The sequence below is a fragment of the Cricetulus griseus genome, chromosome 6 (genome assembly GCF_003668045.3).
Source record: "Cricetulus griseus strain 17A/GY chromosome 6, alternate assembly CriGri-PICRH-1.0, whole genome shotgun sequence".
Lineage (NCBI taxonomy): Eukaryota > Metazoa > Chordata > Mammalia > Rodentia > Cricetidae > Cricetulus > Cricetulus griseus.
Genome location: NC_048599.1, coordinates 105,859,989 through 105,883,075, shown reverse-complemented (window position 1 = coordinate 105,883,075; position 23,087 = coordinate 105,859,989). Strand labels below are relative to the sequence as shown.

The following is a 23,087-nucleotide window of genomic DNA, read 5'->3' as shown; positions in this document are numbered from 1 at the left end:
CATTTAAGAAAATGAATAAATGGCATGGTTTAACAAAACACTGGATTTTCACTGTAATACAAGGAAAAAAGCTGGTCCAAGATTAGCTTGTGTTAAACATCATCCATGGGTGTTTGGAGTTTGGTATACAAAAATTACATTAAAAATCTATCTCAATGAAAATGTTCTCAGAGTTAAGTGCCCTCAAGTCTGGTAAGACTAGTATTTCAGTTGTTATAATAATGAGGTTCCTAAGTCAAACTATGACACACATACTCCATTATTATTGGAAAGAAACCACTGTAGAATTTATAAACATCAGAGGCAAAGACTGGAGGCCCGTGTAGGCACATGGTTGTCCAGAGTAAAGAATGACAGAATCACAGTACACAGTGACACAGAATTGCAGAGGTAATTCCACAGGAGAAAGCATCAGGTTAAATATTTTGACTCAAATATAAAGGGTTTGCTAAATTTTAAATTTTTACAAAAGAAAAAGACAACTGCATTTGGTAGTTTTTTTTTAAGTTACTTTTCTAAAATTGTATTTGAACTGAGTCCTAGTGAAAAGTAGCTGGCATGGTGACATATGCCTGTAATCATAGCATATGCAAAGTGAAAGCAAGAGAATTAGGGATTCAAGATCAGCCCTTTCTACATGAGTTTGAAGCCAGTCTGGGATAAATGAGACCCTGTCAGAAGCAAAACCAACCAGACAACAATAAGAAACAAGGGGGAAAGTTAATATTGTGGAAACTCACCTACCTCAGAAATCTAAAATATATACAGTACTCAGGTGATGAAAGTGCCTATTCTAACAGGTTTTTCCCCCTAGACTTTTAGGAGAACTGTCATTAGCAAAATATTAGACAGAGTTATAAAATACAAAATAAATAAAAAATAACTTTAGCAATATGTTTATTATTTCCTCAGTCCACATTTTATAAAATATGTAAATTGAAAAGACTGTTTTCCAATGGAATCTTGAAATTTGCAGGAAAATGGATGGAACTAGAAGAAACCATTCTGAGCAAGGCAACCCAATCACAAAAAGACAAACATGATATGTGCTCACTCATATATGGATTTAGACATAGAGTAAAGGATTACCAGCCTACAATCCACACTGCCAGAGAAGCTAGTAAACAAGGAGGACCCTAAGAGAGGCATACATGGACGAGAGAAGACCAAAGGGGTCCAGACCAGGCTGGTGAAACCCACAGAAACAACTGACCTGAACATCGGGTAACTCTTGCTCCCCAGACTGATAGCTGAGATACCAGCATGGGACTGATCCAGACCCCAGGAACATGGGTTTCATTGAGGAAACCTCAGAAATCTATAGGACCTCCTGTAGTAGTTCAGTACTTACCCCCTAGCATAGGTGTGGACTTTGGGAGCCCATTCCACTTAGAGGGATAGATACTCCCTGAGCCAAGACACATGGGAGTGGGCCTAGGCCCAAAGGATACAATAGACTCTGATGACACCCTATGGAAGCCCTTGCCATCCAGGGGGAGCAGAAAGGATATGTGATAGGTAAGGTTTTAGTTGGGGGGGTGGTTGGGGAGGACGACGACTGGAGGGAGAAGGGAACTGGGATTGTCATGTAAAACAATCTTGTTTGTAATTCAAATTTTAAAAATCTGAAAAAAAATCTTAAAAAAAAAAAAGACTTTTCGCCTACACTGGCATCACATTCAGGCTCGATTGATGGCAATATAGCTTTTGCCCCACCTTTATCTAATTTATTACTGAATTACATACATTTATGCATAGTAGTCTCAGCATTAAAGAATTATGAACAATATCAATTTTATTAATAAGCCACATTGCTTAATAATAGGACACATTGGGAGTTAAAGAAACACATATTCTGTAGTATCTGGCAATTGCTTTTGTTTCTCATCCTAAAGATAAGGGTGTTACAAAACCCACAACCGGCACTAGTGTATATATGTTGCCCATCTCTCTCTCTCTCTCTCTCTCTCTCTCTCTCTCTCTCTCTCTCTCTCTCTTCTGGTGTGTGTTCTGTCTGTCTGTCTGTCTGTCTGTCTCTCTCTCTCTCTCTCTCTCTCTCTCTCTCTCTCTCTCTCTCTCTGTGTGTGTGTGTGTGTGTGTGTGTGTGTGTCTCCTATCTTTGACAAAAGTTGCTGGTATCATTTTACAGGGACAACCAGTCATAGATATGAATGCAAAGGAAGGAAGATGCAGAACTAGAACATTCCAAATCAAGAAGCTAGAATTTTAGGCACTTAGGTGACACAAGAAAACTGTACTGTGAAGTCCCGTTAAAACCAAGTTGAGGGCAATCATTCCATCTCTAAGGTGTGAAAACACAGTGTGTGATGCACAGATATGTGCATATCAATTTATCACAGGCTTGAAGAAAAAGTTAAATAAGTATAGAAAGAAAAATAAAAGCCAAGCAATTTTTTTCAGAGCCCATTTGGGTCTTCAGTGGAATTTGAGGCTCTCTGGAGTGAGGCAAGAAAGAGGTTTGTAGGAAAGCCAGTTGTAGAGCTTTCCAGGTCTTGTGAGTTTTTAAAAATAATAAAAAATCTTTTAACAGTCTTTTGTGTGTGTGTGTGCCAGACACTGTATTTAATGTATAACATGGATAGTACCCCATAGGAATTATCACATGATTTAGGCTGTTAACCCTGTATCGAAGACAACGGAACTGAGGTTCTGAAGGATTAAACGTGTTATTCTTCAGTCATATATGCTTGTGAGTGGTACGGTCAGGTGGCTTTGTGAAGTGAGTTCTTTTCTATATTGCTACTTTTCTATATTGCCGGGGAAGCCTTTGAGTGTTATCAGTGGCTGTATGAACACTTTACTAGAAACAATCACTATGGTGATTAACAGCTGCTGTTCAATGGTGTCCAAGTATTGCTTTGAATTCTATCTATAGTAAACCCCCAGCACACCTCATACCATGACCTGTGAGCTAAAGATTTTTTCAAAAATGTGTTCTATAGATAAAAAAAATAATAATTCCTCAATCCAGGGAAGACTTTTAGCTGCTGTGACCCCAAACTCCTATTCCTACATTTGGGCCTGGATAACTGAAGTGAGGGGCAGACACTGTACCAGAGCTGACACTCAGAATGAATCCACAGTGCTGGAAGGTAGAAATCTCAGACACCAAAATTGTAATGGAGAATGTAGGAACGGCTCCCTACACCTAATCACTGATCTGTGTATACTTGTACCTTTTTGAGCATCTAAGCATGGGGAGCAACAGGACTGCTGCAGATGGGTTGGGCTAGGCATCAGGCTCTCCTTAACGTCTAGTTGTGAAGTCCAAGTCCTAGATAGTTCCCTTTGCTTCTCTGAGTTCCATTTATTGAATCCTAAATGGTGTTATCTCTTTCCTTCTGAGTAAGAATTAGAGATTCTGAGTGTGGAACCCCTCAAAAAGTTCCTGACAAAATAGAAGATGCTTAATAAATGCAGTGGACTGCTCTTAGGCAAATGATAACCTTACTAAACATCATTAATTCATATCCTATGGAGCATTATTTAATACTGAGGAATAATCAAACATTAGAAATCAACATAATGATAATCACATTGACTACCCTTGGGGAAGGGACACAAACATTATGTTTTGGACTGTAAATGTACATCTGCCCATGGAACAGAATAAAAATGAAATAAAAAAGCATTCTTACCAGACCTATGATGGCTGCTCCGATCCCAATGAGAGGACTGACAGAAAGAATAACCAAGGTCAGTTTCCAACCCCTGTAGAGTCCTACCAGGAACCCACAGATGGCTGTTGTAATGCGTTGAATGAAGTGGGCCAGCTGGTCGGCAATGGCTTCATTGATTTTATTAATATCACTAGAAACAAGAGAGAGGCAGATCAATACAACTGAATTCCATCAATTCAAGTGTTTGTTGAAACAGTTTTCTCTCTTTCTCTATGTCTCCTCCCACTGTTGCTCTTTAACAAGAAGTGGGGACTACTTCCTAAACATTCAAACACTTCTCACACCTTGGAATGTTATAATGGCTCTCCTTACAGTCGGTTTTGTGTGTGTGTGTGTGTGTGTGTGTGTGTGTGTGTGTGTGTGTGTATGTGTGTGAGCGCGCACACATGCACACGTGTGTGTGCATGCGTGTGTTAACTTTCAAGCTGATGTGGCTCCCGAAACTCTGGATCATCCCCAGGAAAAACTCATATTGCCTCCCCATCTCTCCAAAGCAAAGTGATTAATCTGTATGTGTCTGTCTGTCTGCCTGTCTATATGTCTTTCTCTATATATGTCTGATGTGTGTGTGTGTGTGTGTCTGTATATAACTGTGTCTATGTTTATTATATTCTATCTGTAGGCATAAGGCTAAGATCACAGACTCTGGGACCACACTCTAAGTTTGAATGCAAGCTCTTCCTGGGAAAATTATTAAAATTTTTGTGTATCAGTTTCCTCATCTATAAAAAGATGATAATAGCAGAACCCACCTTACTGTCCAGTAATTAGAGTCAAACTAATTAATATGTACAAGTATATAGAACAATACTCAGTATAACTAGCAGCCACTGTGTGTTACTTTGGACCACTTCTTTGCTTGCTCATCTTATGCCTCCTACCAGGATTCTGGTTATTCCAGAGCTTCCAAGCCAGGAATGTAAAGAATTGCACAATATTGGTTGAACATAACTGCATAAAATTCATAAGCCTGAGGGCATTCCCCTAATCTCTTGTCTAGATGGAGCAAACAGGGGTTGGTATTTAATAGCAAGAAGGAACCCAAGATGTTACCCAGTGGTCAACCATTGTCTTCTGGTGACGTTAAGCATCTGTTAACATAACTTTCTCTTCACTCTGTGAGCATTAACAGATGCTTAACGTCACCAGAAGACAATGAAAGTTATGTTCTGGACTCTAAGAAGCCTGAACTTCCACTCTCCCTTACTTTTGTTACTGGCAGGCAGGATCTAAACGGGGTGTTTCCAGGTTCTCAGCTTCTTATCCGATAACTGAAAATAAGGGCTCACATAGATTTGCAAAAGGAGCAAGACAGCTTTATTTGGACTTCAGTGATAGCACAGAGTACAGAGAATACACTGTCAAGACTGACACAGGTCACATAGTTGAGAGTACTCAGCGGCCCCATACCACAAGGCCTGGGATCTGTTTTTATGGGATCTAAAGAAAAGAGGAGCTGGTTACTAAGGGGCATAGTTTGGATGTTTCTCTATTTTTACTGATAAATGAGAGCATTATTTTTTTCTCCCTACTATGTATGTCTCTTTCTACAATGTGTCTGACTTTAATCATATGGTGCCCAGTTATGCACAGGCATACGGTGGTAAACAGACCCAAGGACAGTTTTGCTCTACTGAGCAGGTTCTCAAAAGCACTTCAGGTCCTTCTACTATATACTTTCAGTAGAAACTGCCCAGATATGCTTTCAGTGGAAACTACCCAAGTTTGATGATGGTTGCTAGGGGAGAAGAAACTTACCGCATTGTTTAGAGAGATCTGTTCACGTAGTTGATACAGGTGTGGTCCAGGGTTGTTAGGTGCATTGTTTAGGTGTGTGTGTGTGTGTGTGTGTGTGTGTGTGTGTGTGTGTGTGTGTGTGTGTGTGTGTGTGCGTGTGTGCAGCTAAGCTACCAAGTACATTACTGGAAGAGGGAAGGTATGTATAACCTATAAGACTTTTGCAAGGCTTCAAAATTCAGTTCCAAAGGGTCCAATTACTGTAAGCTGTTTTGGTGTCAGTTGTTTGTGTATTTTTTGTTTTTCATTTTTTGTTGTCGTTAATTGTTTTTAACTTTCTTAAGCTGCTTTTAGAATTTATTTAACTTTCTTAAGCTGCTTTTAGAATTTATTTTTGGGTTTGTTTCTGTGCCTCCATAGATATAGCAAAATAATTACTTCCAAGTGTATTTTTTCCACATATATATAGGTTGTCGTAGCCATCTCTCTTTTTCACCTTATGTCAAATAAGGACACATATCTAAACTCTCCCCTGTAATAACTCATGTCTAATAGTTTGACCAATGAGCTACAAACAAATCTGTAAAAGCCTGTCTATTTTAGTAACTCTATTATAAACTATTCTCTACGAACATGCCATACCTATAAAAGTCTAATTTATTCTTATTTATTTATTTGATAGTTTTTAAACCAAGGTGTCATGTAGCTTAGGCTGGCCTAAATACCCTGTATAGGCAACAGTGGCCTTGAACTTCTGATCATTCTGCCTCCACCTTTCACCTGCTGGGCTAACACGAACTGAACTTATAACTATGTGATTTTTTTAATCAAAATTATACATTATAACATAGCTGTACCAGCTACTTACTCAGAGAATCTTGAATTCAGCTCTCCCACAGAAGTACAGTCAAACCATCCAATTTCCATCCTCATTAGGCTCTGAAAGTAAACTTTCCTCATTTTCCTTATTTGACGAGCCCCGGTGATTACCCAAAATCTTATCTGAAAGTCAACAAAGGTGTATTTAGCATTGCAGCGTTAAGCACATCTGTTTATTCTTTCTACTCTTTCTGAAAAATAGCACTTCCCATCATTATGGTTGGGAAGCTGAAAAGAAGAGGGAGCCATTCACAAATGGCCTCTTCTTGATGCCCCCTGCTACTGGGGGCATCAAGGTATGAGCTCTGATGCCCCCTGCTAGTGGGGAGGTGAGCAAACATTTGCAGGGGTGACCAGAGATCTGGCTTTGACTCCACTTCTGGCAGGTGGACAAGCCACTGCCTTTGAATTTTGCCTAATAAGTTTCACTGTCCACATCAAGTAAAACAGGTTTGAAGCATCCACACTAAGACACACATACTCTACATTCATTCCTTTTGCACACCACTTCTCAAATTTCCCCTTGTGAAAAACACCTCTAGGCATCCATGTTCAAAAATGATTTGAGGACAATGTAAGCCAAAAAATCATGATCAAAGCAGAGAATCTCATTTGATAATTGATTTCCCTTAATTAAAAAAAAAATAGGTATCATGACAACCGGAGCCACAATGAGAGAAATGGATCCGTTTCTCTTTACAACTAATGTTACCTGGAATCCTTTGATGGCAAAATGTGAAGTATTTTTCTACTTTAATAAGGCTTAAGACTAGAAAATCTGATGCAGAATTACAGAATTGGGCCTGGAATGTCATTCGGTTAGACCTCAGCAAAGAAAGAGAAAGGGGAATGTACTCTTTGTGTTCTTAATCTCTCAATGGCCAGCTTTCTCCGTGCTGCTCAGCTTCAGCCTACAGATACACCGCAGCTCTTCATTCGTGGGCTGAGAAGAGCAGCAGATAGGGGCGGTCAGGGAGGCAGCGCATCCCTGGAAACAGCTACTCCATTTCCCTGCGCAATAGTTTGCATCCCGCTCAGCTGTCGGGTGAACCTTCCCGCTCTCACATGCTTCCTAAGTAGAATTGCAGTTCTTAGGGCTTCTAAGCAATTTAAAAGCTAAAAACAACATTTCCCGTTTCATCTTGGTGTCTACGAGGCCAGATGTCTGTCTGTAAATAAAACGGAGGTGAGACTAACTTGAATGTATCCTAGGATAAATACAGCCACGCCGACTCCTGCGTAGAGGCCAGAGTACTTAATCATTTCACTTTCGACGTCCAACAACCTTAAAAAGAGGGAAAAGTACTGAGATTTACAAGTAGAATCCAGTTATCAAGGGTTGCACTGGTAAGTTTAGAGGGCTTTAACATAGACTTACTACACATTTCTCTTAAATAGGGGAAGACGTTGTGTTTCATCAATGTAGCATTATAAATGATCTATCTAGTCAAATCCCTAAATAGAGCTTACAGCACCAATTACACACAAATATGTTCACCCTTTTTATTTTATTTTTTACTCATTTATTTGGTTTTTCGAGACCGGGTTTCTCTGTATTGCTTTGGAGTCTGTCCTGCAACTCACTCTGTAGACCAGGCTGGCTTTGAGCTCTCGGAGATCCGACTGCCTCTGTCTCCCAAGTGCTGGGATTAAAGGTGTGCACCACCAACGCCTAGCCCACCCTTTTTATTTTCTTACACAAAGATGCTAGGATTGTGCAATAATACTTGGCAGTTTCTAGAAGAGACTGGGCCCAAAGGGATTCAGCTGGACCCTTTTCCTCGTTCACATGCAGAGAAAAATTTTAACCGCCAGTTGGGCTGCCTGGAAAGATAATTTTAGAAATAGGTGAGCTGTCAATCAGAGCTTACTATTCACACCTCTGGGAAAGTAAGCCAGTTTTCACCTTCTCTATCCTACAGTGGCATTTTAAAATGTGGTTGTCATATTCCTACGGATGAGAGAAAGCCCCTCCCATTAGCCCTAGCTTTCTGCTGACTACAGCCCACAAAGCTTCTCTCACTAGGATTAATTCAGGAGTTGAAGAAGAAATAACCACAAGGAACCCTAAGGAGCTGCCCCTCTCTTTCTCTCTTCACTCCCACAGATAACATTGTGCTGTGACATGCCAGGAAACAAGGGATTTTTGTAAAGTGAGAATGGGCATATTTGTTGCTCATGATGCTGGCCTTTAACAACTAGTTAAATGGCACTGATCCTCCTTATTTAGGAAAGGAAAGGAGAAGAGGTTCTTCAGTGCACATGTCCTATCCTGAATGATTCCAGATGTCACTGTCCCCTGATAACCTGAGTTTGCCTTGAGTAGAAAGGGCCATTTTCTCTTTTTATGTGCTGTGCTTCAGATTTCAAGTCTAAAATCTCATTATCTAGCCTAGAACTAGAAAGTAATCTCAAATTCAGTTATAAAACTTGAGGATTTAAAAAAATATTTAAGTCAATGGGTCTCTTGAGTTCACTTCCTTACAGTTTTTACTTTTATTCCCTATGAACAGAGATCCTCTGCCTCTATCTCTTGAGTGCTGGGATTAAAGGCATGTACCACCACCGCCTAGAGAAACCAGGAGACGTTTATCAAAAGATAGAAAAGTTGGTAGCAAAGGGAGCAAATGTAAGAGTTCTTTCTATTATGTAGCACAGCTATTACAGTTAGTAACTGTGTCTTTGTATACTTGAGAATGCTAAAGGAGGGCTTTTGAGTGTTTTCATCACAAAAAGTATATAATATAATATATATATATATATATATATATATTATAATATATATATATTATTAGGGTAATTTAGCCACCCCACAATGTATATACATATTAAAACACCTTGCACAAAAACATACATGCAATTTTAATATATTAATTCAAAATGTCATCAAATAATAATAATAATAATAATAATAATGATAAATAATAATCAGAACAGATCCATATCCAGCAGAGACTGAACCAACAATCAAAACCAGTCAGCAAGGGAAAAACTAGACGGCTTCACTGATAAATTTTACCAAACAGTTTAATATTGATACCATTTATTTTAAAGCTTAAAAAAGTAGACTTGAAAGAAACACTTTGAAATTCACTCTGAGTCCAACGTTAGTTACCTCATTCCAAAACAGCAACAACAACAACAAAAGCACATGCTGATATGTCTAATGAATATAGTCACAAGACTCCTTGACAACTAGGTGGCCCAGGAGATGCTCAGTTGATGAAGTGCTAGTCACATAAGCCCAAGAACCTGAATTTGATTCCCACCCTTCATGTAAAAGCCAGCCACACTGCATGCACCTGCAGTGCCAGCCCTGGGAAGGCAGAGGCAGGGGCACTTTGGGGCTTATTGGCCAACCATCTAGCAAACTGTGTATGCTCTGGGATCAGTGAAAGATCCAAACCCAAATGAAATAGCTAGTGAGTTCTTAGTGCCCCAGCAGATACCTTCACATCTGCGCTCACACGAATGGCCCTGGTTAAAGCCAGTGGGTCTCAAAGCAAAACAAAACAAAAAGACATAAAAGTGGGATGGGGCATACTGTCAGAAAGGGGAAGGGATGATAGTGTTATGAGAAGGACAATTGAGGGTGGAGGGATGGGTATGCCCAGAGTGTATTATATACATAGCTGAAACTATCAGATCATAAATTAATTTTAAAACATAAATAAAAATAAAGTGGAGAATGATTGATGAAAGCATCTAATGATGACCTCTGGTCTCCATACGCATCTACATACACAAGTTCACAAACACATGTACACACACACACACACACACACACACACACACACACACATCCTCAGCTAAACACTAACAAATTCATTCTTGGAACATATTAACAGGATCACACACGTTACTAAGTACAAGGTATTCCTGGTGGTTCAGCATATGAAAGTCAATCAGTAATATAGGCCATATAAATATAATGCAAAAAAACCCCACATCGTCTCAAAACTCAACACCTGTTAATGATTAATAATGATTAAAAACTCCTCAAAACCAGGAATAGAAGGCAACTCCCTCAATATGATAAAAGGCACTTGTGGAAGCCTACAGCTAGTACCACTCTCAGTGATGAAAGACTTCACCTCAGAGTCAAGATAAAGACAAGAGTGCACAGTGTCATAGCATTGTATGGGAAGACGGGCTCAGAGCAACTGTACAAGAAAAAAATAAAACTAAGAATAAAGCATCTAGTGAGAGATGAAATACTGTTGTCTCTATTAGATGTGGTGATCTTCCGTAGAAAGTTCTAAAGATTCCATTAGAAACATATTGGCACTAATAAATAGGGCAACAAGGTTGTGGAAGTCAACATCAGCACTCTAATAAATTGTGTATCTATATAGCAGCAGCAAAAAAAAAAAAAAAAACCCACCATGCAATTGAGAAAATTAGTCTGCTATTATTATAATAGCAACAAAAAAGAACAGAATACTTAGCAAACAGATTTAATAATAGTACAGATTTAATATGATTAAAATTAAAAAACCTTGTTGAAATTAAAAACAACTTAAATATTTAGATTACAGGCTTACTACCGAGAGAACAATATTCCCCCAGATTGAGTCACAGATTCTATGCAATGCCAGTTTGCAACACTTATTCAATTCTAGGTATAAGACCTGGTAAGAAGGAACCCAGGTGTGGTGGTAACAACAGGAAATTCCTTGCTTATCAATCAATGCCTGTGGTGTAACACCAAGGCTAGATTTGTTCTTTAGTTCACCTAACAACGTCTATAGGCAGCTAATGCCCTGGAAGTGTCTTGCATTTTGACCTAACATTTATTTTCAGGATTTAATGGCCCAGTGTTATCAATACTGTGATGATATCACTCTCAAAAAAGTAGTTCATTTCTGCCCTCCAAAAGAAATGGAGAGCTTTAAAGGGCTCGTTGAAATTGGTCTCTTTTTAGGAACTGGTTAGTCCCTCAGAAAAATATATCCTTGCAAGCTTAGAGGAATATACAAATTCAGATGCCAGCAAGTTTATCTCCAGTGGGTTGGCTTGCTAATTGTTAAATTTACCTTTTAAAATGCCTATGTTCACATACATTCTCACCTTGGTTTTGAGCCAGGGTTTCTCACCACTCCTGGAGCTCACTGATTGCCAAGGCTGACAGACCAGCAAGCTTTGGGATTTTTTGTGTCTCTCTGCCCTTTCCTTCCGCTCTGGGCTTCCAGAGGCAGACACTGTCATTCCAGACTTTTTTAATGTTTGTTATTATTATTAATTAAACATATTCATTTATTTTACATCCCAATGGCAGTTTTCCCTTCCTTCCTCTCCTCCCATTCCCTCCCCACATCTCCCCCCCCTCCCCCAAACCACTCCTCCTGTGTTTCTGTTCAGAAAGGAGTAGGCCTCCCTCTACTTGTGGAACTCCTAACAATGGGAGCAGAGCCTGTCCATAACACTTTGGCTGGCTTTCAGGAACCTATTCCTCATGCTGGGTCACCTTGCCCAGCCTTAATACAAGGGAGGAGCTTAGTCCTACCTCAACTTGATATGTCATTCCTGATTTTTTATGTGGGTGCCAGGGATCTGAACTCAGGTCCTCATGTTCACATAGAGATCACTATACCCAATAAGTGATCTCCCCAGTCTCTGCTTAGTAATTTTCAAAGGGTAGTGCGATGCATTGCATAAAATTTTATGCTTTTTCATCATCTAGCGCTACTATGAATGATCACTGAATGAGTGACTAGACCAGCTCTGCAAAAACAAGGATGTAACTCACAGGATTGTGTGTCCCTGATGCTTCTACAAGTCAGTGTTACTTAATTGACACTCAAAGATTTTTAATTGAAGGAATGAAAAACCCTCCAAGTGGATGACATCAAAAAAGAATGTTAATGATTTAGAAAGACTCATAATTTAAATCAACCCAATCAACATCTTCAAAAATTAATATGAGAATCAAAAATTTATTTGAGGAAGCCATCCCAAGTGTCTTTCTAAGAAGGGCATGCCCTTTCTTTGACTCATGAACCTGAGCATATGGATTCATATGTGCCAATGAACTTGTTCTGCATCTGAGGCAGCACAAGGCAGGTATAAAATGAATGCCACAACAGAGAGTTGGCACACATATACTTCAGACTCACTGATTACAAAGTGGTCTGTTGGGTGTATCTCAGAGACCATGGTAGTCTGAGTTCTGGCTATTTCTTCAAGGCCACCTCTTGTCACTGTACCAACAAACCACTCTTCTATGGAAACTTAACTACTGGCTGTAACTATTGATTCCTATTCCTCTAATGTAGCCCACACATGAAACACATGTTGAGGGGACAGAGCCAAGAGGCAAAAAAAAAAAAAAAAGGTAAGTGGGGAAGGAGCTTTTTTCTAGGAGACTCAAGTAAAATTCTCTCCTGAGTGGCAATAAATACGGACAGTGTCATGCTCAGGCGTATAGTTACTTGCTGCTGAAGTATTTGATCAGCAGTGACTGTTGATATTTTAAGACCTGGAAGAAGGGGAAAAAACTGCAAAATTAAGGAATTTCTATCAACATGGATAAGTTTGTTTTTCTGTTCTTTTGTATCAGATGTCATTCCAACTCAGTCAATATTGTCTTTGGAAGTTTTTGAATTTCAAGATATAACAAAAAGAAAAAAGAAAAGTAGCCTACCCACACCGTGTTCCATTTGTCATGTTTTGGTTGAAGGAGCTGTTGATCCATACAATGGTGTTATTAATGCACACTTTTCCTGGAATCAAAAGTTCTTGTCTTTCAATGTCATACTCAATAAAAACATCTATCATCATGCCAAAAACAATAAATATGCATGGCAGGGCTATTCCATGGAGCAATGCACACAGACTTCCCATAATCATCAGCCAAATGTCCATTGACGAAGAAAATCGAAACTTGAAAAACAAAAGGTTCAGAGATTATTTATATATGAGAAGCAGGTGAGGTAGAAGGCCTATTTAATTTCACTTCAATTCTGATAAACAGCAGTCAATACCAGGTGCTTGTGGGCGTCATGTTTAAGTAGTTGTCTTCACACTAATTATGTAGAAGTACTATCCAACAACTGTCCAAAACATTAGACTCTCACATTACATCCAAATCTTTGAATCTATTCTTCTAAGGTCAGGAGCTGACTTCACTACTTCTCAAGTCATCTTCACTGATGCCATTACCAGGTAGATATACTGTGTGAGCATTTAACAATGAAATAAGATGGCTCTCAGCCCAAAGAACCTATGTGGACAATGGGAAACGTTTTTGCTTTGAAGTGCCTCCATCCTATACTAATTTGGGGTAACTCCCTAAGCTATGGAATTTCTAAATTTCTAAAGACTTCTCATAAAAGTGGCTATATATGATCTATTGCTTTGGGAGTTATTTGATGGTTTTCCTTATCAAAATTATAATTGTGAGTCCACTGATTCTATTCCAAATGGCTATGCTGATATTGAACATGACTTGTGAGTTTACTGAGCAATGAATTTCAAATCACTATTCAGCATGCTACCACACAGGTGAAGCTCATGACTGCACGGCTGATCACTAGAGTTAGATCCTGCCAATATGACTAAAGAATTGGCACTTTCTCCAGGATATGAATCATTCACAGTTGCAAAATCAACCTAATAAATCAGCATGGTTGTATTACCAGTTCAAAGAAGCCAACTTGAATGTTTTCACCTTTCTTTTTCTCTTGTGACCTGAGAAGAAAAACAGGAATTTAAGGTCTTTTTTTCAAAATTGATGAGAAATTCTCCCTACTCGGTACTTCCAGAGTCATTATTTAATAAGAAAACAATTCCCCCTCTGGCAGGGAAATTCTGGCCAAACCCAGTATTTTGCACTCATGAACTCTCAACAGTTGGGGGTGCCTGACCAACACCTGCACAGGTTCACACCGATCACCATTACAACATGGATGGGGAAAGGGTTCACAAGGCCCCACACCTAATTAAGGAGCGACAGGCAGTCAGTGGCATCTGAAGGGGTGTGTGGGGGGGTGCGTTTTCTTCACAAATAAGACCCTTAGTAAATTGCCCATACTCCAGTGGTCAGCCACAGACCCATGTGTGTACAGGCAACATTAACTGGAATCAGAGGAGATATCAAATATACATATTCTAGTTCTTGTGAAGCCAGTCACCCACCTTTGCCAATGTGCTCCCTCCCAAAACCTCCTTTCTTAGACACCCACGTGGACAGTTACTCTAACTTGGGACTCTCACTCCTAGTCTCCTCATCCTCCTCGGCAGGGCATTCCCTAGCTAAGATGTTAGGATTTCAATAACATCTGTCCTGCAACCCACATTCCATCTTAAATCTTCACTTCCACTTCACTCTTTTATTAGAAAAACAGTTACATGCTCTCAGTAACTACCATTGCAGTATTTTTTCTAAATGTATACTGTTTATTCTATCTCCCTATTAATGTGCCCTCCTCATGAGCTTTGGGGGAAATGTACTACTATGATTCTGCTAACAGAACATAGCACTAATGACTCCTAATGACATGGTGCTATACCCATAGATCAGAGCAACACTCAACCCTCATCAGAGGAGCTTCTTCTTGCAGTAGAAGGAAATTAACACAGAGATCCACAACTGGTCAACCTGCAAAGAGGAAGAGGCTTCGGAGCACTCAGCCCTAAGTGGGATGTCTTCATCAAAGCCCTCCCTCAAGGCTCAGGGAAGAAGAGAAGGCAGAAAGACTTGAGAGCCAGAGGTGATGTAGGACTCTAAGGAAGACTGTAGGAAGCCGGTTCCTGCATTATAATGGTGCCTAAAGACACCAAGATGTGAATTACTTCACTGGCGCTGGGTAATCTCCATTCCTTTGATCTCTGCCTATCCCGTGGCTCATTTTTGCCTGAGGAGCTGAAGCCATTCATAGGATAACACGTCCCAGGCGGCTGGTCAGCCTTTATATAGGGATGGTTTTCTTGGTTCAATGTCTCTGTTCAGTCTCCACTCTGGTAAGATGCATTAAAGCTTGTCTGCAGAAGGATCCGAGTGTCCTGCGTGTATTTCTTGCTGGCGAGGAATACAGAGCGCACGCGGGACATATGGTGCCGAAACCCGGGAAGCTTAACATCTCCAGCACCGCGGAGACCCCTTGGCTACAAGGCGGATTCAGAACTGCAGGATGGTAAATTCGGAGAGGTATGATTTTTCTGGACTTTGACTTGGGAATGTTGCTATTGTGGGAGGTTAATATAGAGGCTTCTATGCTTTTACTAGGAGCTATTTTGACTTTTCTCACTGTTGTAACAATCTTAAAGAAGTCCAGAATTACATATCAGAAACCAAATGTGATGAGAGAGGGGGCGCGCCTAACAATAAAATATAAGAAAAAAGGACCTCCCGGAATGTCTACTGACAAGGGAGTGTGTACAGCAACAAATAAGAAAAAAGGACCTCCTGGAATGTCTACTGACAAGGGAGTGTGTACAGCAACAAATAAGAAAAAAGGACCTCCTGGAATGTCTACTGACAAGGGAGTGTGTAAAGCTTTAAATCTTGATAGCTCTGATGACTCTAAAAGCTCAAGAGATAAAGTTTTAAAAGGAACAGCTCAGCTGGATGAGGGAGAGACAGAGAAGGAGGGAGAGAGAATGGGGAATGGCCGGTCACACCCCGGTAAATTTAGGAGAGATGAGGACTCGAAACCTAGCCTCTGCCCTGCAACGAAACTGGAAGCCTTGGAGCTGAGCAGCTCAGACTCTGAGATTTTAGACTCTAACAAGGAAGCAGAGCTAGAGGAGGAGCTGCCAAAAGTAAAAACAAATATGAGGCCATCGCCTGTTAATTCAGCGGATGTACTTCTATCAACACACCCACTATTTGGTACCGACTCCTTTTTACCATCAGAGGAGCGGAGAAAATTACAGATGGCTTTCCCAGTCTTTGATAGGGGAAAAGGCCATGCCTGCTATTCAACACTTCTTAAAGGCCTGGAATGCCTGGGGCTTTAAAGCCTCATTAACATTAACGCTGGGGGCCATACCGAGGCCAAGCGTCTCACCTCAAAAACTAAAAGGCAAAAAGAAAATGGTAAAATGGAAAGATACCTTAACTGATTTTTGGAAAGGCCCGGATCCTATTCTCATAAGATCCAGGGGAGCGATATTGTGTTTTCTCACAGGATGAAGAGAATCCCCTGTGGATCCCAGAAAGATTCAACCTGAAGAGCCCCTTCAGACCTTCAAAAGTCGAAACTCCACCCTCTCCCCCGGGAATTGAGAGCCGCTATTGTTATCCAGATTAACTCCTGCCCTTGGCGGAGAGATTGTCACTGCTTAAGGGGTAGAGATGATTGTTTGATGCAGCCGTTTGCAGATTGCTGTTATTTTTGGCTGGTCTGTGAGAAAAGGGGTGGGGGTGTAATTGTTTGATGCAGCCGCTTGCGGATTGCTGTTACTTTTGACTGGCATGTAAGCTCCAGGGCTCAAACCAAGAGATCACCCAAGCGCTTATATTTTGGCTAAGCAATAGGCCGCCGGCCAGACAGCTCTTGCACACCCGGAGCCTAGGCTCACTGCACAGGGTAGAGTGTCTGGTCTGGGCAGCCCAAAGAGGGATGCTGAGCATAGGCATCGCACAGAGTTGCCTATTATACAGGCTTCTCTGGGAGGTACGTTGACCTGCATAAGGGTTACCTGCCCTGAGATTTCCCTTTCCCAGAAAAACGGCAGAGGACAGGTCGAGAGTACTTCGGGTCAAGCTAACAGCCTGATGGTGACTCCCGTACACAGTCTTAATGTTTGATTTTGGGAAGGTACAACCCCTGCCTCTATCCCTCAACATATGGGTGACCTATTTGCTTATTATTATATAAAGCCTTTTCATTAATTAATAAAAAAAGGGGGATATGTAGGAAGCCGGTTCCTGCATTATAATGGTGCCTAAAGACACCAAGATGTGAATTACTTCACTGGCGCTGGGTAATCTCCATTCCTTTGATCTCTGCCTATCCCGTGGCTCATTTTTGCCTGAGGAGCTGAAGCCATTCATAGGATAACACGTCCCAGGCGGCTGGTCAGCCTTTATATAGGGATAGTTTTCTTGGTTCAATGTCTCTGTTCAGTCTCCACTCTGGTAAGATGCATTAAAGCTTGTCTGCAGAAGGATCCGAGTGTCCTGCGTATGATTTCTTGCTGGCGAGGAATATAGAGCAGGCGCGGGACAGAAGACAACAGGACTGATGCACATGGGAACTCATGGAGACTGGGTCAGCACACACAAGACCTGCACAGGATCGAGTCAGACAGGGTCCCAGCACTGAAAGGACAAAGAGGACACAGTCTCTCACCCTTAACAGAGGAGCTATTGTGTGTGCTGCTGTGTGTACACCTTTAATCCCAGCACTTGGTAGGATCTTTGTGAGGCCAGCATAGTCCACAAAGTGAATTTCAGATAAGCCAGGGCTACACAGGGAAATCCTGTCTCAAAAAACCAAACAAATAAAACAGATAATCTATTGCCATCGATACCTTTTAGCAAAGGGAAAATCCATTTTTTCCAATTGTGTGCCACTGGATATATATTCCATATATTCCAAGGCAAGCCCCATGCCCAGGAGTAGCTGACTGACACAAAACAAATTCCATAATAGTTTGTTGTGGGCTTTTAAAATTCCTTTTATTTATTGACATTTTTGGCCTTATTGGATTTTTTTTTTGCTTGTTTGTTTGGATTTTCATTTTTGTGAGGTTTTTTTGAGAGAGAGAGAGAGAGAGAGAGAGAGAGAGAGAGAGAGAGAGAGAGGAGAGAGAGAGGACATGTAGTTGTGTGGGTAGGGAGATGCGAGGGTGTGATAGGAGTTGGGGGGGCATGATCAAAACACATTGTGTGAAAAAGGATTAGTGAAAAAAAATAAAACGACCTCCTCTAGATGAGGGAGTGACTCTGTTTCTTTTCTGCCCTCCCAGTGAGACTTCTGGAGGACCAGGGCTACCTGATTCCATTTAACCCAGAGTTAATCATACCGCTGCTACGGCCTTCTTCTGACATGAAAAACATCACACTTCTTGTTTTTGTTTTTGTTGTTGTTTGGGTTTTTTTTTTTTTTGGTTTTTTTCTTTTGGTTTTTCGAGACAGGGTTTCTCTGTGGCTTTGGAGGCTGTCCTGGAACTAGCTCTTGTAGACCAGGCTGGTCTTGAACTCACAGAGATCCACCTGCCTCTGCCTCCCGAGTGCTGGGATTAAAGGTGTGCGCCACCAACGCCTGGCAACATCACACTTCTTAAACTAACCTTCTGCCATTCCCCACATGAGGAATTCACCTGGTGCCTCTGTTCTGATGCCAACCCCATCTAATCCTGCCCCATATACAATTTACACGTCAATTCAAGTGCTGAAGAGAAAGCTCTAAGAATTCAACTTTAGGTTTATATAGTCACCTCTTGGAGGTGGGATGAAGTTGTAGTGATATTTTGTTTGTGTTTTAACAACTAAAGCTTGCCTGAAGATCCGAGCGCAGAGCTTAGCCACGAGAGGCCAGGCAGTGATTGCAAACATCTTTAATCTCAGTACTTCACGGATAGAGTTCAAGAACACCCTGGGCTGCATGAAATTGATCCAGAGTAAGAGAGAAACAGAGTTCACACAAAGGTGATCCTAGCATTGGGATCACACGCCTTTAATTCCAACACTAGGCAGGTGGAGGCAGGAGTGATATGGCTGGGCAGAGAGAGGAATATAAGAGGCAGTCAGTCTGAGGATGCAGTCTAAGGAGCGTTCCTTTGAGGCGGCATTCTGTAGTAGTCAGTTGGAGGATGGACAGGATAGCCCCTTCGGTCTGAGCATTGGTAGAGGTTAGAACTCTAGTGACTGGCTGCTTTGCTTCTCTGATCCTTCAGCTTTCACCCCCTGATAGCTGACTCCGAGTTTTCATTACTAAGACCTATTAGAACTCATGCTACACCTAACACTCATGAGATCATACCTATCGTCCCACTCTTTCCTGCTTGTGTGGGCTAGCAGTCCTGGTGGACTGGATGCAAAGAAGAAGCCTGGAATAGTCGGGAAGGGATATCCCACGAGGCTTTAAAGAGAGGAAAGCATTAGGCACGCCAAGCATGGGAAGTAATGTGCATGAAAATGCTCTGCTCTGCTCTGTGTTTACAGGAACACTCTGAAGCCATCCTAGAGAAGACGCTGTGCTGCTGGAATGGCCACTCACCTTGGTTTCTTATCATTGTTACCTGTCAGGATGAAAACAATGTATAAAGAGATTAATAAAATCATGGCCAAGCGCAACACGATCGTAATCATTAGTCAACCAAAAGCAATTCTATGAATTACTTTTACTCATGAAATACTATAAAATAATTGTTAGCTCTCTCCATCTTTTCCTCTCTTTCCCACTCTCCCTCCCTCCTGCTGCTTTGACTATATATTTGGATTTTTCTCCAGATCACAAAATACTTGTATTTTCTGAATATCAAAAAAAAAGTTTGTTTTGTCTTTTTGAGACAGGGTCTCTCACTCTGTAGTGCATGCAGGCCACCTTGCACTACAGTCCACAGTGGCCTCAGACTCATGGCAATTCTCCTGCTTCAGTCTCCCCAGGGCTGGAATTGCAGATGTGAGCCACCATGCTGATGGAAGTCTCCATAATTTCTAAATTAGCTGAAGTGAATATGTTTATTTAAAATTATCTGCTGAAATGGAAATTAATTTATTGTTGGTTCCTTAGAAACACTGAAATCTTTCTGTCTAATAGACCCCAGATGGGCTACAAGGTGTCTTTAATACTTCATCAGCACCAAAACCTATAAGATGGAGCTGCAGGTTATTTTTTTTTCAGCACATGCAGAACAAATGTCATTAGGAAATGGAGGTGGGTATCTACAGGGACGTAAGGAAGCCACAGAGAAAAGAACCCTGATGAATACTTGTTACCATGGCCGTCATTTCCTGGTTTGTTCCGCTGATATTTTTAATACAGTTGCAGTAAGACTAAAGACACATTACAGTGTAGATACAGGGCTTGAAAATCAGAAAACTGGATTAAAACTGTGATTCCATGAATCATAACTCATATGATTTTTATCAACTTGAAAAAAAAGTTTGCAAAGTTCTAATTTCTCTATCTGCGTAATATAGAAGCATATGATTTAATCAATGCATAGCAGCTTAGAGTGTATGCTCACAACATGTCAGGGACTGATGCTGCAACAACCCTCCCATAAGCTCTCATTCCTGCCAGGAGCAGAACCCTTAACTATTACTGTTGCCACGGTGATCAGTAATGATACAGGACAAAGTTACTGTAATGGCCAGGGATGAACAAACCTACCCTACCTAGGAAAGAGTTCTCAAGGGAGACACTTCCACCCACTCACAAATTGTGCATTGCAACACAGAACTTTCAGACGTGATATGACATGGATTCTAGAGAAAGCCTACTGGCTGGTTGTCAGGCATATGCCCAACAATAAATCTACATGCTGTAGCTTGATTTTTCTCTGTCTTGAAACCTCAATGGGTTAGTCTCATTTTTGTCTTTACTTTTCTTTGCACAAGCCTTGAGTGAATACAAAGGCTACTTACATGATCCGTCTGATTCAAAAGCATGATTCTCCTCTCCAAATTTCTTCACACTTCGAAGAATTACTGAGTCAGACATGGTGTTTGCAATCTGCACTCAACAACCCTGTACAATAAAACAATTGCTGTAGTTATTGGATATTTTCTATTTCACAAAAGTAGCCTGTGGTCTGGGTTCCTACCTGGAGCCAGGTTGGCATCTGAGAACCATGCTTGATGGGGCCGAGTGGATCTGAATGGCATGAACAGTCACTTGGGGCCATGGTAACATCTGGGGCCAGGTTGCTGCTGAAGACCATGTCTATTTCTATGGTCCTACCACAACCAGGATCTGATATCTGGTGGCCCACAGTGCCACCAGGGGCCACATGGATGCTCAGGGTCTGGGCAACAACCTGTGGTCATGTTGATGCCTAAGACTGTGCTCCAGCCAGAGCCATGCCAAGTGGCCAGTACTGTCACCTGGGACCATATTGTCATCTGGGCCAGTGCTCCTGCAGAGGGCCATATCTGGGTATGTGACTCTACGTTAGCCAGGGTCTGAGTTGATGTCTGTGATTCCCATTATTGTTGAAGACTGTCTGGATACCTGGTCAGCCACCTGAGAACATGTTGGTGTTCAAGTGCCATTCTGCTACCAAGGTAGTACTGATCTGGGTAGCCTGTGACATGGCGATGCCTGGGGGCCAGCTGCTGCTAAGGGCCATATCTGGGTCTGTGGTCCTGCTTTGACTGGGGTCGGTGTTGATGTCCATGGGCCATGTTACCACAGGGGTCATAGGAACCAAATGTGTTGAAATCTGAGGGCCATGTTGAGCTGGCCACACCCCTCACTAGATATTACAGCAGGGAACTGCCCCCTACCCCCACCCCACAATCAGGAAAGATGGCGCCACCCCTCACCATGGGCATGCACCTCACCTGGGCAGTACACTAGAGCTGACCCTGTTGTCTGGATGCAGGTGAGCCAGCCCTGAGGGCATGAGAGTAGGAGAGCTGACCCCCTCCCCTTGTATACCCCCTACAGCAATGGAGAGAGAGAGGGTCCCTGCAGCTTGCCTGGGCAAAACTGTGGCGCTGACATTGGTGGTGGAAGTGTGGTGACTCATGCCAGAGGGCCTGAGAGCAAGAGAACTAACTGGCCCTGCTCCTTGCTGCAGGATGCATTGGGTGAGTTAGCTGAGGCAGTGCTGGAGAGCTCACTCTGATGGTGACAATGAGGGAAAGCTGGCAGGCTGACCAACCCTGCTACCACCCAGGCCCAGAACCAGAACCAGGGCTATGAGTTGGCTCACCCCAGCATCCACCTCATCTGTGATCTGCTGGAGACTGTGAACCGGATGCACCTACAGACCCACAACTGCAGAATCCCCATGACACAGGACAACAGGATATCCAGCTTCCAAAATGGGTTCTTCTCCTTTTTGTTGTTATTGTGCTGTTTTGATGCGTGTTTTCTGGTTTGTTTTATTTCTTTGTTTTGTTTGTTTGTTTGTTTGTTTAATTTTGTTTTACTTGGGGGAAGAAGGTTGCAAGAGTGGAGGGCAGATGTGGGGGAGGGGAGGGGCAGCATCGGGAAGCATGATGTGAAATCCTCAAAGAATCAATAAAAGTTGAAAAACGTTATTCAATTCCTTTTAGATTTTAAAAAGTTGCCAATATCTAACTATTTTTACCTAGAAACCTGACACTGAACTTAACTATTATTTTAAATTTTAAGGAAAAAACAACCAAAACACCATTAAAATAACAGCCTCAATATAAGCAGAGTGTTAAAAACTGAGAACATACAAAAGTTCAGCAATCCAAAAAGAGTCAAGAGAAAAAAGAAACTATGAAAAAGCATAGAAAATGTACATAGAGAGAATAGAAAAGAATACTCAAATGTTCTAGTAATTATGAAAAGTATGTCTAGATGAATACATGATTCAAACTACCAGGATGAACCTGAAAAATCATTCTCAGTGAATAAAGACAGTGGCAATGCCCCCTTATTTCTTCCTATTTGTGTATATGAAATTTGTATATAAATTATCTGTTCCTATTTATGTACATGAAATGTCAGTATATCCAACCAATGGAGACAGTAAGTAATAGTCTAAGTCTGGGGTAACTGTAAAAGGCAGCTCCAGAAAGAATGACTGATAATAAAGCAAGGTTCTACTGGGGAATGAGGAAAATATGCAAATATTGAATTGCAGGAGTAGTTGCATAATCTATCAATGTACTAA

The 23,087-nt window shown here is 41.3% G+C and overlaps 1 protein-coding gene across 2 annotated transcripts in view; it reads right to left on the bottom strand.

Moving 5' to 3' along the window:
• The window catches only part of Abcb11 (ATP binding cassette subfamily B member 11), a 73,467-nt gene extending 52,532 nt beyond the window's left edge, over positions 1-20,935 (bottom strand). For both annotated transcript variants that reach the window (XM_035446491.1, XM_035446492.1), the window contains exons 1-7: positions 20,860-20,935; positions 19,487-19,508; positions 13,955-14,006; positions 12,961-13,199; positions 7,515-7,602; positions 6,307-6,440; positions 3,660-3,831 (exon numbers count right to left, since the gene is read on the bottom strand). In XM_035446491.1, coding sequence (XP_035302382.1) covers positions 3,660-3,831; positions 6,307-6,440; positions 7,515-7,602; positions 12,961-13,199; positions 13,955-14,006; positions 19,487-19,508; positions 20,860-20,935 — 783 coding nt within the window. The remainder of the gene's footprint in view (positions 1-3,659; positions 3,832-6,306; positions 6,441-7,514; positions 7,603-12,960; positions 13,200-13,954; positions 14,007-19,486; positions 19,509-20,859) is intronic.
• Between the last annotated feature and the right edge of the window lie 2,152 nt (positions 20,936-23,087).